Source organism: Petaurus breviceps, unplaced genomic scaffold, assembly GCF_028583685.1.
Source record: "Petaurus breviceps papuanus isolate PSGF00001 unplaced genomic scaffold, PetGlider_PUasm1.0 208, whole genome shotgun sequence".
In the NCBI taxonomy this organism is placed as follows: domain Eukaryota; kingdom Metazoa; phylum Chordata; class Mammalia; order Diprotodontia; family Petauridae; genus Petaurus; species Petaurus breviceps.
The window spans coordinates 5,563,092-5,581,342 of NW_027185852.1; the positions used below are offsets into that span (position 1 = coordinate 5,563,092).

The window sequence follows — 18,251 nt, forward strand, 5'->3', positions numbered from 1 at the left end:
CTTTTAATTTCCCACCAGCTGCACTGGACTCTCTCTTGTCCCCCTTACATGCTGTTCTCTCCTCTCCTCCTCCCTTTCAGATTCCTTTTGTGCATGGTCTTTTCTCTTTAGATCTTTAAGTTCCTTGAAGGCAGGGATTGTTCCTTTCCTTAATTCTTAACAGTGCCTGGCACACAGTAGGCAGTTAATAAATATTTATTGACTCACTGACTACTCATGCAGCTACCTTCTAAGGCTTCCGGTGATTGGGAACTCACTATTTAGTCCATTAAATTTTTGTCCAAGTTTAATTATCAAAAAGTTTTTCTTTTATGTTGAGCTTAAAACTGCCTCTCTGCAGCTTCCACCCTTTCTTCTAGTCTTGACCTTTGGGAATAAACAAAATAAGTTGAATCCCTTTTCCAACCTGATAGCTCTTTAAATCCTTGAAGGCAGCCATCATGCCCTTTCTAAGCCTATACATTCCATGTGACCTATTTCAAGCTACTAATTGATGCCTGTTGAGGGAGTTTTAATTCTCATTGTATAAAAAAGTCTTCTATCTCTTAGGTCAATAATTTATGTCTTTTGGGAAGTTTTAATTCTGCTTGGATACAATCAGTCTTATTTGCCTAATATAAATTGTACTCTAGGGCAGACCAAGAAAATTATAGAAGGAAGCCACAGTGGCATTCACATTCTTGGGGAAGATAATCAGAACAATCAACCTAATTTTCAATCTGTGTTCAGTTCAAAGAATGGGCAAAGGCTTTCAGTGGCTCCAGAAGTGTTATGCCATTGGCACTTCAGGTGACTAATCCATTTCTACGCCAGCCTTGTATACTTTGTCCATTTATTAAGTGTAATCTAGTACCAAAATGGGATTTGTTTTTTTTTTTTGCTCAAGTAGGTCAGTGATGGATATTTCTCTCAATAAACTTGTACTTTTCCTGGAACCCAGCCAGGAAGTCTATTTCACATCAGTAATGCTCCACTGTGTGAACAAGAAAAGTGGTGAGTTAGGACAGAGCCTTGTAAGGGAAGGTGCATCACTAGGAGTCTTCGCCGGGAACTAAATGCACTCTCTTCTTGTCATCTGCCATGTCCTTCCTTTCTGTCTCCACTTTCCAGGTCTTGCTTTCTCTTCCTTCAAGGACTGGCTGAGGTGTCAGCTCTCTATGAAACTTTCCCCGATTACGGAGTCCTGACACCTCTAATGTTCTCTAGCTTATCCAATCCTTCCAGAGCATTTTGTTTGAACCTTTCATTTTCCAACACCATAATTCAATTTGAAATATACTTATCTGTCTACATGTCAAATCCTACCCCACCCCCAAAGAATATAAGCTCCATGTGAGCAAAAAATAGGTTTTTTTTTTAAATTTGTACCTTAAGCAACTAGCATTGTACCTTGCATATGTAGGGTGCCCCAAAAATCTTAGTGAAGTTTTAAGTGATTAAAGCTTAAAACTGAACTATGACTTTTGGGACACTCTCTATAAATGTATGTGTGTGTGTGTAGTGGGGGGAGAGAGAAAGAGAGAGAGAGAGAGAGAGAGAGAGAGAGAGAGAGAGAGAGAGGAGAGCCCTACCTACTATGCTACATTTCCTCTTGCATAAAAGTTATTTAATCTAATAAGAAATTCAGAATGTCTTTCCAATGACTACTTTGTATGTATATCCATTTTGCTTTCCAAAAACTTTAGCCTGAACAAAAATAGTCATCTAAGATGCTATCTTAATTTTCTTGTCTCTTCCATTTGATTTATTCACTGAGAAATTTATTAAAGTAAGTATCAGGAGAGAAAAGAGAGCTAAGAAGACATGGTTGTAGCTCATCTCATTTAACACCAGGTTTAGAGATAACGTTGATGGTGAAAGTGTATGTGATTTTTTTCAATATTTAAATATATTCAGAACTTTTGTTTAAACCTCTTTGAGTTGGAAATATAATTAAAGAAGGATGCTTGCTTATCACACAAATGACAAATTACAGAATAAAATATTCTTTCATTTAAGAAACCTAAGTGATTACTCCTTTTTTGAACACCAGGAACCATAAGGAAATATCTTCTCATTGATCTAGCCAGTCTCTTTAGACAGAAGTACTTCCAATAGGAACTTTCTGTCTACACATAAATCTCTCCAGTTTTCCACTGAGATGTTTTTATATCTTAAAAGTAACTTTAGAAAAATATTCCTTGGTTCAGGGGGGAAAACTCTGACCATACAATTAAAAGTAACATTTCTTCTAATTTTCCCAATAAATGCACTAAGGCTTTTGTTACTGGGGAAGAGAAGCTATGATTTTAAGATTGAATTAACTGGTTCTTCTACTGACTCATTGTTATTTTTTTTTAACATAGCTTGCTAACAGCAAGTGTGCCTCCTTACAAGGAAGAGAGATGAAGATTAGGAGAGACATCCAGGAATATCTTTAGTGTTACTAACATAGCTCCAGTGATGCCTGAATTACTTGGGACAAGTAATAATTGTGGAAAGATGTGGCCTCAAAGTTAGGGAGACCTGAGTTGAACTCCTGCCTCTAACATGTACTAGCTGTGGGACTTTAGACAACTCTGAGTACAAGCTCAAGAGGTATCAACTTGCATGGTAGAGGGGATTCCTTACCTGACAGTTTTCTATATAGATGAGATCACAAGTATTGTTCCAATCTTATTTATTTTGTGACTGCAGTGCTTAGGTGTGGGGGCTACTATTAAACTGTCTCAGAATGTTAGACCTTGACAAGATAAAAGTAGATTGAACTGGTTTCCTTACTTTTAGTTAATTCTCTATCAATGGAGTGTTGAATTTTGCCCAGTACACAATATATCATTGCTCTCTTTTAAAAATGTTTAATTCTCTATTTTTCAAAGAATGGCTGTTGCTTTAAGGAAATGTACAAAAGTTGTGACTTTTAAAGAGCATGCTTCAATAAGTCTTGATGTGGAGAAGCTAAGAATTTCAAGGATCATTTGAGTCCACGATGAAACAAGATTAACTTCAAAGGAATATGTATTCAAAAATGAAAAACAGGACAAAGAACTGACAAGCTATTTTTGTAAAAGCGCCTAATAATGAAAATAAAAAATCAACCAAATACCTTCAGAGGGATTTGCCAGGCAGAGGAGTTTTCTCTGATACTCCTACAATTCAGTTTAGGCTTCTTCAAGTTGAAAGAACATTGAGGAGAATTATCAAAAAAACAAGTGCTACCCAGTGGTAAGACAACACAAAAGATGGGGTTCTGATGATTAGGAAAAAAGTAGTCTTGATGAAACTCACTCTTTTCATTCAAGGCTGTACCAAAAACTGTTGTTAGTCTGACTCTGTATAGACACCTCCCAAATTATTTGAAACTTTTTTCTTTTACTTCCCATGCATCTGGAAGTCTTGTTCCCACTGAGGGATGATGAATTATGGTAAATATGTTGATATATTGATTGTAAGGTACCTTCTGGGCTTCTTTGGTCTTCTTGTTGTGACAATTAGCCCACAGTGGTTAAACTTCTAGAGCAAATATTATGCTCAGTAAGTCAACTGTTAGTCAACAAGTTCACACAGGGGCCCCACCTGTGGTAGAGCATTCCAATCATATTGCTCTGATCAGCCACAGTTGGACACAATGAAACTTGACTCTAGCATAGTGACGTCATTTTGGTCCTCTTTGAGGATGAAGGACAACAACCAACCAACCAACCAGACAAGTGATTACTAAAGATCTACTGCATGCCGAGAGAAGTGAAATGAAACACACTGAAAACCAAACAAAAACAAACCAAACCAAAAACTTTTGCTGTCAAGGAGCTTACAGTCTAATGGGGGAGATGCATGAAAAACAACCATGTATTTATTCTCTCTCTCTCTCTCTCTCTCTCTCTCTCTCTCTCTCTCTCTCTCTCTATATATATATATATATATATATATATATATATATATATACACACACACACACACACACACACATATGTGTGTATAAATACACAAACACACAGAATAAATGGGTATCGCCTCAGAGAAAGACATGAAGATTAAGGAGGCCTAGGAAAGGTGATGGTGATGGTGGTGGTTGTGGTTGTTTGAAGATAGGACTTCAGGTGAGACAAAGGACTTGAAAGAAGATGGGGAAGGAAGTAAGGAGGAAGAGATGAGGAGGGAGAAAAGTTCCAGGGATGAGAGATAGCTCAAGAAAATGCACTGGAGTTGGGAGATGATATATCTTGTATGAGGAACAGTCAGAAGACCAATGTCACTGGATCATAGAGCATATGGAAGGGATTTTTTAAGATGTAAGAAGATTGGAAAGATAGGAAAGGGTCACCTTATGAAGGGCTTTAAAAGCCAAACAAAGATTTTATATTTGATCTAGTAGGTAATAGGGAGTTATTGGAGTTTTTTGAATAAGGGAGTGAATGGTCAGATCTGTGCTTAAGGGAAGTCATTTCAACAGCTCAGTGGAGAATGGACTGGAGAGAGGAAAGACCTGAGGCAGAGAGATAAACCAGGAGGCTATTGCAGTAGGTCAGGAATGAGGTTGAGGGCCTGCACCAGGATGGTGACAGTGTCAGAGGATAGAAGGGAGAAGATAAGAGAGATATTACATCGGTGGGAATTATGGGACTTGACAATTGATTGGATATGGGTTGGTGAAATCGAAGGACACCTAGGTTGCCAGTCTGATAACAGAAGGATGGTAGTATTTTGACAGTAATAGGAAGGGGAAAGTGTTTGCTATAGAAGATACTGAGTTCAGTTTTGGTTCAGTAGAGTTTAGGTGTTTATGGGACACAAGGTTTAAGATGTTTAGTAACCATTTGTAAAATGCAAGACTGGAGAGAGCAGAGAGGTCAGGGCTGGACAAATAAAACTGAGAATAATCTTCAGACATGATAATTGAATCCATGGTATCTGATGAGGTCAGCAAGTCAAATAGTATAGAAGGAGAGAAAAGGAGCCAGGAAAGAGACTTGGGGGATGCCTATCATTTGTGGACATAACCTGAATTAAGACCCAGCCAAGGAGTGTGAGGAGTGGATGGTCTTGTAGGAGAACCAGAAGAGAGCAATGTCCCAAAACCCATCAAGAAGAGTATCAATGTGAGCATCAGTGTCAGACTGTAGAGAGGTCAAGAGGGATGGAGACTGAGGAAAGGCCACTGAAGCCAGCGATGAAGAGATCATCGACAACTTTGGAGGAAGCATTGTAGACAACTCCCTCGAGGAGGGAGGAGAGATCTAGGACACCAGCTAGGAGAAAAGAGAAGGGTCAAGTGAGGGGGTTTGGAGGATGAGAGAGACATAGTCATTTCTGTAGGCAGTAGGGAAGCAGCCAGTAGACAAGGAGAAATGTGAAGTTATTAAGGAAGAAGGAATGCTAGGGGTGCAGTCTGCTGGAAGCGATGTCATGGAGTATGATCACGTATTCCTTAGGAAGAAGGACTACATCTTCATGTAAAACAGGGCTGGAGGAGATGACAGAAGTAGGCAGCTGAGTGATGTGAGATGAGAACATGAAGAGGGAATGGACTCTATGTTTTTAATGAAATTAGAGACGGAGTTCTTAACTGAGAAGATGGAGAGAGAGGGAGCTATGGGAGGTTTGAGGAGGAATGAAAAAGACTGGAAGTGGTGTCGTGGTGAATTAGAAAGTGAGTTGATTAGGGTGGTGTCAAAGGATTGCCTTGCCCCAGCGAGGGCCTGGTTGAGATTATATAACAGAAATTTGCATTGGCCCTAGTTAGTGCAGTTTTAATATTTTCTCCAGTTTCATTCAGCAGCCTATAAGTGGGAGTGAGATTAATTAATGGTGGGAGTAATTCAAGGTTGGGGTTTGGTAAGACAAGATTTTGGAAATGATAATGGAGCAAGGAACTCAACAGAGGAGGACGATGTAGAGTTGAACTGTTCACCAAGTGTCAAGATGGGGAAGGGAAGAACATGTAGCCGGTATAGGGCTAACGATGGGAAAGAACTGAGGGGTGAAGGAATTGGAATTTGTGAGGATGAAGAACAGGATGCAGAAGTAGAGGTGTAATTATAACAGAACACAATCAGATCAAGGAGTTTCAGAATTTGCGAACATGGACATGGAACAGTTGTGAGTGATGGCTACTGTGTGTAGCTGTGAAATGGGTAAGGTGAGGAATTTGGAGGTTAGAGTGTTTGAGGGAGGAGCAATATGTATGTGGATGCCCCCCTTCCAACTCCTCCACAGGTGCTATAAAGGGTGGCCAGGAAGGCTGTGTCATCAGGAGGGAGCCAGGTCACCATCATTGTAAGAAGACAGATGGGGCAGGAAAGGGAAAAGATTAAGATGAAAGGTTATTTGTTACCTAGAGAACTGTCAGTCATTCTGGTTGTCTCTACCATTTTTAACTTTCAGAAATTTGTCTTAACATTTAGGGGTTAAATGATTCTAATTATAGTCACATTTTTCATTGTTAATTCTTGGTCTTTTTTCACAAAATCTATTCTTTGCTTTAACACAACAATGGTCTGACTGCGCAAAGATAGCAAAAGGAGATTTCATATTATCAGAGATGAATCACTGAAAATTATGTACAAGATAATAAAATTATAAAAGCTTTATCATAAAACTGACTTACACTAAAAACTAACATTATTTTCTTAGTTTGCTTATCAGTGAATATTAACTTTTCAAGTGACTTATCATGAAAAAATTTAAAGTTTGAATGTTTATTTTCAAATTTATTCCATATTTTGAGATATTGTATAGATACACATCTGTACTTACAAGCTCAAAATCCAGTAGTAGTTAGGCAGAAGTGGAAGTGTTATGGTCTGGCATAATTTCAAAGATGCCCATCCAATGAGGTAGCAGGAAGAAAATCCAAGAGTTTCCCTTCAGATTGAAGTGATGCTTACCTGACAAAGCGTTAGGAATTGATTCAGGTCATGGGTTAAGGAAGTGGAGGAATTAAACATGGGTTGAAAGATGGGAGCCTTCAAAGCTAATAAGCCCAAGGACCTCATGCAGAGACACATCATTCAGGGACAGGTACTGGAGCTGTTATTTCATTAGTACGGAGAACTTCCAGTTGAAGAATCTCCCTTTATCAGTGGAAGTCAGAATGTTCTTTATCACTTCTAAGGAAGATGACCTAGAGGACTGAGAGATTATGTGACCTTCCCTGGATCACACAACCAATATGTGTCAAAGGTAGAATTTGAATTCAGATCTTCCTGGTCCTAAGACCAACTTTCTATCCATGGTGGGTGGCTGTCTCTCCAAAGCAACCTTAAAAGGAAGTGCTAATTGTCTTCAGCCTCCTTCAGCACTTCACCGATTCTGAGATCACGCCATCAGCTGGCATGGATTGCAGCATTGCCAGGCATGACTCGGATTTGTACTTTCCCATCAATTCTTCACCAGGTCTGTAATGGGAGTGGGAGGGCAGTCTTCTTTAGGTTTCTCAGCATTGTCTGGGGAAAGAACAGCTCATGTTATGTTTCTATAGTTTGTGATCCCCAGTTTTTCCAAGGGATTTAGCTCTTTGATGTCAGCTTCTATGCTCGTCCCTGTTCACGAGGAAGCACGTTTAGGCTTTTTGGGTGACTGGAAAATTTGATTCTTGGGAGATTGTGGTATTCCATGACTTCTAGCTATGTGGTATTGCCAGAAAGATAATAGTTTTAAAGAGGTGAACTTTCATGTCAGAGAGAGGCTCGAAGTCATTGAAAATTCTATACACCTTCAGAAATGCAATGCAGTTCACTCTCTTCCTCCCATCCAGTTCTGAGGCTATCTAAAGCAAACGTGCTGATGGACCAGCTCCATAGTCCACAGAACAGGTGGTTTCCTCTGTGAATGATTAGGCTGAACTTTTTTGAAGGGCACCTCAGAGGTTCCATCTCAGCGATGTTGTCAGATGCCTTCAATGAGGATGAAGATGGCATCAAGGTCAGCTGCTACACTTATGGTGAGTTATTTAACTTGAAAAGGCTACAAGCCAAGTCCAAAGTAGAGGGAGAGTCTCAGCATGACTTTTTGTTTGCAGATGGTTGTGTGCTCAATGCAGCCTCTGAGGCCAAGATGTAACAAAGTGTGAATTGGTTCTCTGCTGCTTGTGCTGATTTTGGCCTGACAATTAACACCAAGAAAACTCAGGTTCTTCAGGAACCAGTACCACACCATCCATACATGGAACCATCAGTCACAGCAAAAGGAAAGGTTTTGAATACTGTGGATAAGTTTACTTACCTTGGGAGAATCCTTTCTAGGGATGTCCACATGGATGATGAAGTTGACTCACGAATTGCCAGAGCTAACTCAAAGACTCCAAAGGAAGGTAAGGGAGAGAAGAAGTATTGGAGTCCCTACCAAACTGAAGGTCTACAGAGCCATTGTGCTGACCTCATTTTTGTATGCCTGTGAAACCTGGAAAGTCTATCAGCACCATGCCAGGAAATGGAATCGCTTCCATTTGAACTGTCTTAGGAAGAGTCTGAAGATCACCTGGCAGGATAAGGGACCAGACACTGAGGTTCTTTCTCAAGCTAGACTGCCAAGCATTCAAAGTCTACTGGAGAGAGTCCAACTCTGATGGACTGGCCATGGTGTTCAGATGCCAAACATGTGTTTGCCCAAAGACTATTTAACAGAGAACTCACACATATCAAGTATTCACCCAGAAATCAGAAGAATCAGTGACAAGGACACTCTTAAGGTCCCTCTGAAGAACTTTGGAATTGATTGTGCGACATGGGACACATGGACAAAGGACTGCTCAACATGGTATATCTGTATCAAAGAAAGCTCTATGCTCTGTGACCAAAGCAGAATTGCAGTAGCTCAAAAGAAATGTGAGATGTATAAATTCAGAGCCATCGCCACCCCCAATGTTGATGTGGACTCATTACTCCTGACCTGTGGGAGAGCCTTCCAAGACTGTATTGGTTTGCTTAGCCTTGTCTGGTACACCTCCTTGTACCTTGCCTCCAACTTAGTGATGTCATTTTGGGTCCCTTCAAGAATGAAGAACAACAACCAACCAGAAGTTTGATGTTAGCATGATGTCATCTTGAGAGGAGGCAGGTCAAAGTGCATGGGATGCTGGATTTTAAGCAAAGCCTAGGTTCAAAGCTCATCTCTAGCTATGGGGTTACAAGGAAGTCACTTAAATTCTCTATGGCTCAGTTTCCTCAGCTGTGAAAAAAGAGATAATAATGCCCGCTATACCTGCCTCACAGCGTTGTTGAAAGGTTCATATTAAATAATGAAGATAAAGTGCTTTGCAAATCTCAAAGTGTTATATGAATGTCAGCTGCTATTATTTTTGATATTATTTTTATTTCCAATTGGAGGACATCACCATGTACAGGAAATCACGCTCAGTTTGGACTTTGCACTAGGCACTATCCATGACAGTCTCAAGCACCTTTGGTGGGCACCCCACGTCGTGTTTTATGCCTCACCTGGCACTAATCATCAGTATTTTTTTCAAACAAAGAGATCTCTATTTTTGCACATATCAAGTGTTGTATATGTGGGTTGGGCTAGCTGCTCTTCCCTTCTTTTTTCTTAAATTAAATTAACTTAAACAAAATTCTTTAGGCATCACATCAAGACCTGGGACATCCACATATGTTACCTTTTATATCACCAGTGGAAACAACAGCTGGTTATGGAAAGGTTGAAAGGTCTTTGGCATTTTGAGTCTGAGGCAGCTGGGTGGCAGTGCAGTGCACAGAGCACTGAGCCTGGAGTCAGGAACACTCACCTTCATGAGTTCAAATCCCGCATCAGACACTTACTGGCCATGTGACCCTAAACTAAACCCAGTTTGCCTTAGTTTCCTCATCTGTAAAATGATCTGGAGAGGGAAAAGCAAACCATTCCAGTATCTTTGCCAAGAAACCCCAAATGGGGTTTTGGGCGCAAGAGTTGGATAAGAGTTCATCCTTAGAAAGATCTGGCTTAAATGGATTCCACACCACACTTTATACAAACTCATCTCCCCTTATACCATGTGATAGTTCATGAGGGGCTAATGCTCATAATCTTCAACCAACTTTATTAATCAGATTTTACAAGTGAGTAGCCCTTGCCTTGGCAGGAAAAACAAGTGTTTGCTGGCTGATGCAGCCTCTGGGCTTTTTCTGGTCTCCTTTCTGGTGAATTTACATTGGTTAAACTTCTTTAAGAAATGATGATAATGTCATTATTTATTCCTTCATCTATTTCCCATCTCTTGGTGGGGAGAGGAGGAGCAATAAGCTTGCTTAAATAGGCGATACTGGAGTAGTTTTAAATGTGTTCCATCTCTTTTTCTTATTTCATCCTTTCTTCTAATTTGGGTGTTCATATTTTTGCTCTAATTTTTCTCAAACAAGCTGAAGGTCAGACTTCAGACCATAGATTTGTAAATAAAACTACCATCTAGTTAATTAGCAATTTCTTATCTCTTAATTACTTATGATGTTATTTGGTGTCATGCCCAGCACTTACTCTCTTTTTAAAGATATTATTCATGACATGTAGTTTGAGTGTTATAGTTATATAGACTATCAACCTTTGGCATCATATAAAAAACAACAGTAACATGATCCTGAGTTCTATTTTCTAACTTTAAAAACTATTGATCTTATTAAAATATTCTTATAGACTTTGAAAAATAATATCTATCTATCTATCTATCTATGTATCTATCTATGTATCTATCTATGTATGTATGTATCTATGTATGTATGTATGTATGTATGTATGTATGTATGTATGTATCTATCTATCTATCTATCTATCTATCTATCTATCTATCTATCTATCTATCTATCTATCTACGTGACAGGGCATTGCGGATAGAAACACAAAAGTGTGACAGTCCCTGTCCTCACGGTGCTTATATTCTAATACAGGGAGATAACACATACAAGTGAATGGTGTCCAGGGAAGGGATTTTCTGGGGGAATGGCAGGGATGGCAAGTTTATTTATAAGGCATCCAAGGGACAGATCCTTTCCACAAACAATGGTAGAATTGATTTGCTTACCATTTCTAGAACAATAGGTAGAAAACTGTGGCGTGGGCTATTGGCAGATAGTAAGATTACTGGAGTAGACAGCTGGATTGTTTTCATGGCATGGACTGGGGCTTGGGGACAGTGAGACATATAATGTACTATTTGAGTTTACACTCAACAATGTAAAAATTTGTTAATTCTACTAAACTTTATCCAATAAAATGAATAGATTAGATATTTTAAAACATCTCTTGTCTCTTTGATGCTACTCTTTTTCATTTCCACTTAATTATTTGTAGATTGTAAAGTCCTTGAGGGCAGGGACCATTTCATTTTCTTTTCTTGTAGTTATAGCACCTTCCACAGCACATATCAGACTATTGATAAATGTTCAGCAAATAAATTGTATTAACTTCAAAACATCTATATGCAGTCTGCACTTAATATGATATTGTAGAAATGGGGTACTTTAAAGAGTATGGTCTCTGTACATATAAAAAAAACATGTCTGAGAATTATTTTAAAAGGTGCCAATCATGTAACTACAGATTCTAGATGCATGATGTAGCCTTAAAAAGAGAGACGGCAACTCCATGATAGGGTTAGTGTTACTCATTCCTCCACAACACTGCATAAACACTCAACTGAATCAATGATCCCTGGACCATACTTTAATAATCTGACAAACAAATCCAGGACAGAATCATTCCCAGAGCCAGTTACATAGGTTTTCACAGCTAGAAATTGCTGCTAAGGGATCTTGCAATGGATTTGAGGATTGGTGTAAAGCAGAGAAAGTAATTGGATTCTAAACTTAAGACTGAAATTACAGAGGCCCAAAGTAATCCAGAAAGAACTTACTCACTTGCTTAAGTAAGAAGGCATGCACTGTGGACTCTTGAGGCTTAAATCATTCAGTTCTCCTGAACAAACATTTACGTAGCGCCTAGTAGATTCAAGCAGTGTGCTAGGTCATGGAGAGACAAAGACAAATAAGAAATGATGCCTGTGCCCAAAGAACTTCTGGCATATATTCAGACAAGCAAATGCAAGTTACAGAGGTAATGAATATAAAATAATTGCAACCAAAGCTTGGTAGATCAGGGAGGGTTTCATGTAGGAGGTAACATGAGCTAGGTATTGAAGGGAGCTAGGTATTCCAAGAGGCAAGAGTAAAGAGAGAGAACAGAGAGGCAGGAGGTGAAATGTCTTGTAAGCAGAACAGCAAGTGGATCTCTTGGGCAGGAATGTAGAGTATGTGAGAAGGGATAATAGAAAATTGTCCAGAAAGAGAAGTTGGAGCCGGACAGTGACCAACAGAGGGATCTTCTATTTTATCCTTGAGATAACAGAGAGTCACAGAAACTTCTTGAGCAGGGTCGTGTTATGACTTTAGAAATATCCAAACTGTGCTTTGGCAGCTATGTGGATGCTGAAGACAAGAAGACCAATTAGATTCTTGCCTAATATTGTCCAGGAAAAGCTGATGAAGGCCTAAAATTCAGTAGGCTGCTAGTTACAGCATTAGGGAAAAAGGGAATGGGTGCAAGAGGAGTCATACTGGTAGAATCAGTAAGGCTTGGCAAACAATCAGATATGGGAATGAGGAAGAAGGAAGTGAGGATGACTCTAAACTTGTGAAGCTGGCTGACTAGAAGGATAGTCGTACCCTTAACGGAAACGAGGACATTACAAAGAGGTTTGATTTTGAGGCAAAGACCATGTATTCTGTTTTGTACATGGTGAGTTTGAGAAACCTATGGGAAATCCAGGTGAAGATGTCCCTTAGGTGGCTGGTCATGTAGGCATGGAGCTCGGGAGACATAAGAGGACTTAGATCTGGGTGTCACCTGCACAGACATGGAGAAGGAAAGGGAACATGCATTTTATAGTACCTAATATGTACCAGGCTCTGCCAATCACTTTAGAAATATTGTCTCATTTGATCCTTATAACAACCTTGCAAGAGAGGTGTTATTGTAATTCTCACTTTACAGATGAGGAAACTGAGGTAGGCAGAGGTCACATGTCTTGCCCAGGTCCTACAGCTAGTAAGTGTCTGAGGATGGGTTTGAATTCCTGTCTTCCTGACTCTGGGCACAGGACTCCGGGCAGTGTGGCACACCCTAGCTCCCATAAAGGTGATAATGACTGCCAAGCTTACAGAGAGAGAAGGACAGAGCTCTAGGATATATCCATGCACAGACATGGCACATGATGGATTATCTAGCAAAGGATCATGGATCTTCAGATGGATGGCAGCTCAACAAGGTCATCTAGTTCAACCGTTATTTTACAGAGAAGCAAAATGAGGCTCAAAGAAGTGACTTTTCCAAGATTACACAGAGAGCAAGCATCAGAGGTAGGATCTGAATTTGGGTCCTCTTAATCTGTATTTCACTGTTTTTCCCCAACTCAGTGTGCCAGAGGGTAAGCCAGAAGATGCCCTCCTAAGTGGAGAGGGTTGGCTAGAGGTGCAGTGTGCTCTTTGGAAATCCAGGTTTCCACACCTAGAAGAAGATGCAGGTGTGAGAAAGGAAAGGTCACCTAGAAGAATGGCGTGTTAACAATGGAATGTGGCTCATAGGAGGAGAGGGCAGGACAGGATAGGAATTCAGGATGCACAGGGATGAAGCAGATGGAGAGGAGGAAGACATTTGGAAAGCAGCAGGAGAGAGCTTGCTAACCATTCTTAACCTCACAGTATCACTACTCTCAGTTATTTAGAAAAAAAAACAAAACAACTTTATACAATGAGGCTGGGAAGACTGACTCAGATCAACCTGAAAGGAGCCTAGTCTTGGCTCCATTTTTAATGATGCTTTGGGATGAGCAATCTGGGCCCCAGTTTTCCCATTTCCGAGAACAACCAACTGAACAAACCATATTCAGTTTAGATTTTTTAAAATAAAGCAATAATATAAATAAAATGAATTGAGATATAAGTATATTAAATACAAGATATCGTTAGGATTTCAGCTGAGAAGTCAACTTTTGGGGTGAACTATTAATATTATAAAACACACTGTGATGGTGACATTGGTCTCAGAAAGAGTTCTCATCCCTCTCTAGTTACACCTTCGGCATTGCTGTTCACATTTGATAGTAACACTTAGAAAAAAGGCCAGTGGAAGAATGAACACATTTAAACGACAAAAGATAAAAGAGTTGAAAGTGAGTCTATTTAGACTATCAGACCTGACATATCTGAACGTCAGTTGCAAATAAACAATTAAGAAACAGAGGAGACACCATCTTTCTGTGGTGTTTTCATTCTCAATACACCAAACACTGTGAAGTCTCCCTCTACTGCTTTGGGAAAAAAATAAAAATTTTACAGTAGGAAAAAATGAATACAAATAGATCTCAAATGCATTTAAGAAATTAATTCTTTAAAAATATTAAGGTGAGGCAGCATTGTCCAATGGAAAAAACACTGGATCCATCAGTGTCTCCCAGGTGGAATAGGTTGATCTCTTTTATAATAATGCCTAAAATATAATAATATTTATACTTCTATTTGTGACAAATATTGTTCATTATCACATTTAATAAAAACTGAACATACATCCCACAAAGCAGGACCAGTCTTACCATTATCTTTTTGAAAGGATGATAAGATGATAGGAGGAGATTAAAATCATGGGTTATTTGGCAAATTTCAAGAGGAGAGTATAGTGAATTGCCCAAGGAGCCCGACCCTTTCTTATCTATACAACTGTACCATAGGTCTATGAAGTTGATTATCCTCATTTTTATATTAACAAAATCGTTAACTGTGAGGGCCAGGGCAATGATGAGGACTATTGCTCCTAACTCCCATTGCTGTCCACTTTAATGCTCACAAAGAACTGTCCTCACTATAACCCTCTTGAGAGGGTGATGACAGTATATTCATGCCTGTCTTACAGATAAACTAAAGAACAAGGAGTCTTTTCCTGTAGATATGCAGCCAGAGAGGGTTGGAGCTAACACTGTCAATCAGGCCTCCTGACTCGAGGTACCACACTCCACCCTTATAATACAGTCAGCAGATGTTACTGTGGAATATAATGAATTTTATACTTGCTATGGCAAATTTGGCTATCTTAAGTGAATTTTCTCCTGGCAAGTGAGTGTGGGGTGGGAAGCTTATAAAATAACTTCTAAGTGTCTGATGGAGCCACCATGAAGTAGCCTGTGTGCTGATCGTACCCTCTCACTCAAAAGCTCACCCAAGTTCCACTAACGGTATCTGTGGTGCAAAGTCACAACTATGGAGCTAGGTGGATGCCCGAGTGCCTGGCTCTAATCAGCGTTACCCTCTCTCTTTGGAAGTGGGCGTTTCAGACAAATGATTGGGTTGGCACCACAGTCCAAGTGGACCCGAACAGTTGGTGTCTGATTCAGGACAGTCAGGCATCTATACTGTTAAGCCTCTAGGAATGTACCTAGGTTTGGTGGTTTATGGAGTTAAATTTACAAGTTGAGTAGTACAGTGAAGGTGAGAAGTGTTACTAAAGAAAACTCATTATTAATACAGAAAATTTGGCATCAATGGCTTTTGATATTTAAAAAAAGGATTCCACTCTACTGTGCTTCCTTTCATTGGGTAACATTTAGCAAATATTTTTTGCAAAGGCAGAAGTGATATCAAGCCACAAACTACAGACCAGACATTACAATGAATGGCACAAAGGTCCGGGGACTCTGTTATCAATTTGAATAGATTACCTTTTTAGTAATTGTGTCCGGAGGTACATCCCGCCTCCCAAGTGGATAGGGGTTCCACTGGCCACTGGGAGATACATCTTCTTGTCCATTGTCTAGAATGTTGCTTTGCTGGGACGGGGTCTATTGTAAAAACGGTATGGCAATCTTAATTGATGTAAAAGAAGTTTAAATACTTTTTTGAAATGAGTGCCTAATTATTATGGCAAAATTAATTTTTGTTTAATTGCAGAACAATATTTAACCTGAATTTGAAATATTATTATATTCTATTTACTGGTTAAGGGATGCAAAATGACTGCCTTTTGGTGGCAGTGCTGAATACACATTTCATTGAAAACCACCAATTTGTGTTGGTTCCTGAACATATTTGGAAAAATTATCCTAGATTATTCATAGTAGATAAAATAAAAAAAATTACAGTAAAAATAATAAAAAGTATAGAATTTAAAAAACATATTTAAAGCTTAGTTTGTCTTTTTAGCATTACCTTACTGCTAACAGTAGAAAGCAAGACTTTCATGTGATATATCAAATATCTTACCATGATCCATGAACTCCGAGCGGCTAACCTATGACAAACGGTGGAAGGCTGTGCCAGCACCAAGGCCATAGGATGCTAGGCTCCTAGTTTGCACCATATTGAGATGGTGCCAGTAGTAATAATGAGCAAGATGTAGCATCTTGGGACATTGTCCATTGCTTCAAACAGGAGATTAGAATCATTTTCAAGAATGTAAGAAAAATGTCACACTCCATAGTGTAAAACAGGCAAAACAGGTCATACAAACTGACTGGACACAAAGTTACTTAACTGATTTATAGAAATCATGTTACATTTCTTTTGTTAAAATTCAGAATGTTCATAATTATGTCGTTCGAGTCTGATCCTTTGTTCCTATTGTTGATACCTAGTGAGTCTTCAGCGAGCACAGCGATGATCTCAGCCCTGCCACCCCTCTTTCCTCTCTGCAGTTCTGTATGTGTTTCTAAAAGCCATGTCCAGAAGGAATGGATTTGGCAGCTATATGGAAGAATAATTATGGAATCTGTGCTCAAATCTGAGAGACATTCATAAAAGAGTGCCTTGGAAAGAAAATTTCCCCCCTTCTCTCTTGTACTATTAGATATACTGAATTCTCTCCAGTCCTAAAAAATGGAAAATTGGACTGATTCTCTCTCTGTCTCTCTCTTTTGCCCTCTACCTCCCTCCCACCTAACCTGTGTAGAGAACTTCCAGTTAGTAAGCTCCTTCTAGCAACACAGATCAGTAACATTTGTGCAATTTATACTCTTAAAGTGTTGCCTGGGTTACCAAGAAGTTGAGTAGCCTGAGCCCAGGTCTACCTGAGTCCAAGGGCAGCTGTCTATCTAGTATGCCACTCCTTGGCCTAATGTTCTTCTAAAAGGATTATAATTGATTAATTGCTAATTATACTAATGTACATTTGAAATGTGAATGGTTCTTTTTTTTTTGTTCTCATTCTGAGTAATTTCTATGCACGAATAAGTAACATCCTATTTACACGCATTTTGCCTCAAATATATTTTGTGCATTTATTATATCAATGAAATGAATATTTATGAACATTAATGAAGCATTATAGGCAGGGTCTTAATGGTGAATGAAAAAGACTCTAGATTTTTCCACTTATGCTTATCCCATATTCCATATAAATATATCCTAAGCACACACTCCTTTAATTAAGACCACCTAAATGGTATTTAAAAAAATCCACAACTACTTTTAATAAAAAGGAAGTGAAGGAATAAAAGAAAGGAAGGTAAGCCAATATTTATGTTTAGTTTGTTTGAAAAAAAAATCCCATATATTTGAATTCTCTTAATTACCTTTTCCCCTCAAGAATAATACCTAGCCTTTTCTCCAATGCTCATCGCTGCTTCCCTTCATTTATAATTCTAGTCTTCACTTCCTCTGGACCGAGAGCTTTTCACATATGCAATTGTATATGGCCACACAATTCCCCTAGGTATACCCGATGTAGTTACTCAGAGGAAAATGAGAACCAAGCAGCTAAAATGCAAAGTGTCCCAAATGCCTCACTGTGGAACTTTAAAGCAGCAGGAAGACTTTGGGAACTCACTGCCCCATGGACAAAGTGATTAAATTTAGTCACTGCGGGTCAAAACTTTGCCCTTCAACTTTTGGCATATTCTTTTTGTTTTGGTCTCTGTCTGTCAAACCCGGGCAGCACATCTTCTTTTGTCTAGGCAACAAAATGCAGAATTTTACAAAATTGTCTGAATAATTCAATAAAGCACCTCTCCTTTCTGATCCTCCCATTTTGGTGGGTTTCAGCTCTCCTTATAAGTACTGAGCTAATTATGTTCCTGGTTTCTTTGTTTAGCTGCATTGACATGGCTTCTATTGGTGGGTGAGGCACTTATCACATAATGTAATAATCCCTTAAAAGTGAAAAAGATTAATGAGCGAACTTCAAAACTCATGATAATCCAGGCCTCTTGCTAATTTATCAGTTGTTCAGGTCTCTTTTCGCCCCTACTAGAATGACAGATTTAATGCACATTCTTCTCTGTTTCTAGGACTGAGTGAGAAAAG

The 18,251-nt window shown here is 39.1% G+C and overlaps 1 protein-coding gene across 4 annotated transcripts in view; it reads right to left on the reverse strand.

The window, feature by feature from the left end:
- LOC138165242 (leucine-rich repeat-containing protein 7) overlaps window positions 1–18,251 on the reverse strand; it is a 601,375-nt gene that overhangs the window by 64,223 nt on the left and 518,901 nt on the right. For all 4 annotated transcript variants that reach the window (XM_069093366.1, XM_069093369.1, XM_069093367.1 and 1 more), the window contains one exon: window positions 15,674–15,793. In XM_069093366.1, coding sequence (XP_068949467.1) covers window positions 15,674–15,793 — 120 coding nt within the window. The remainder of the gene's footprint in view (window positions 1–15,673; window positions 15,794–18,251) is intronic.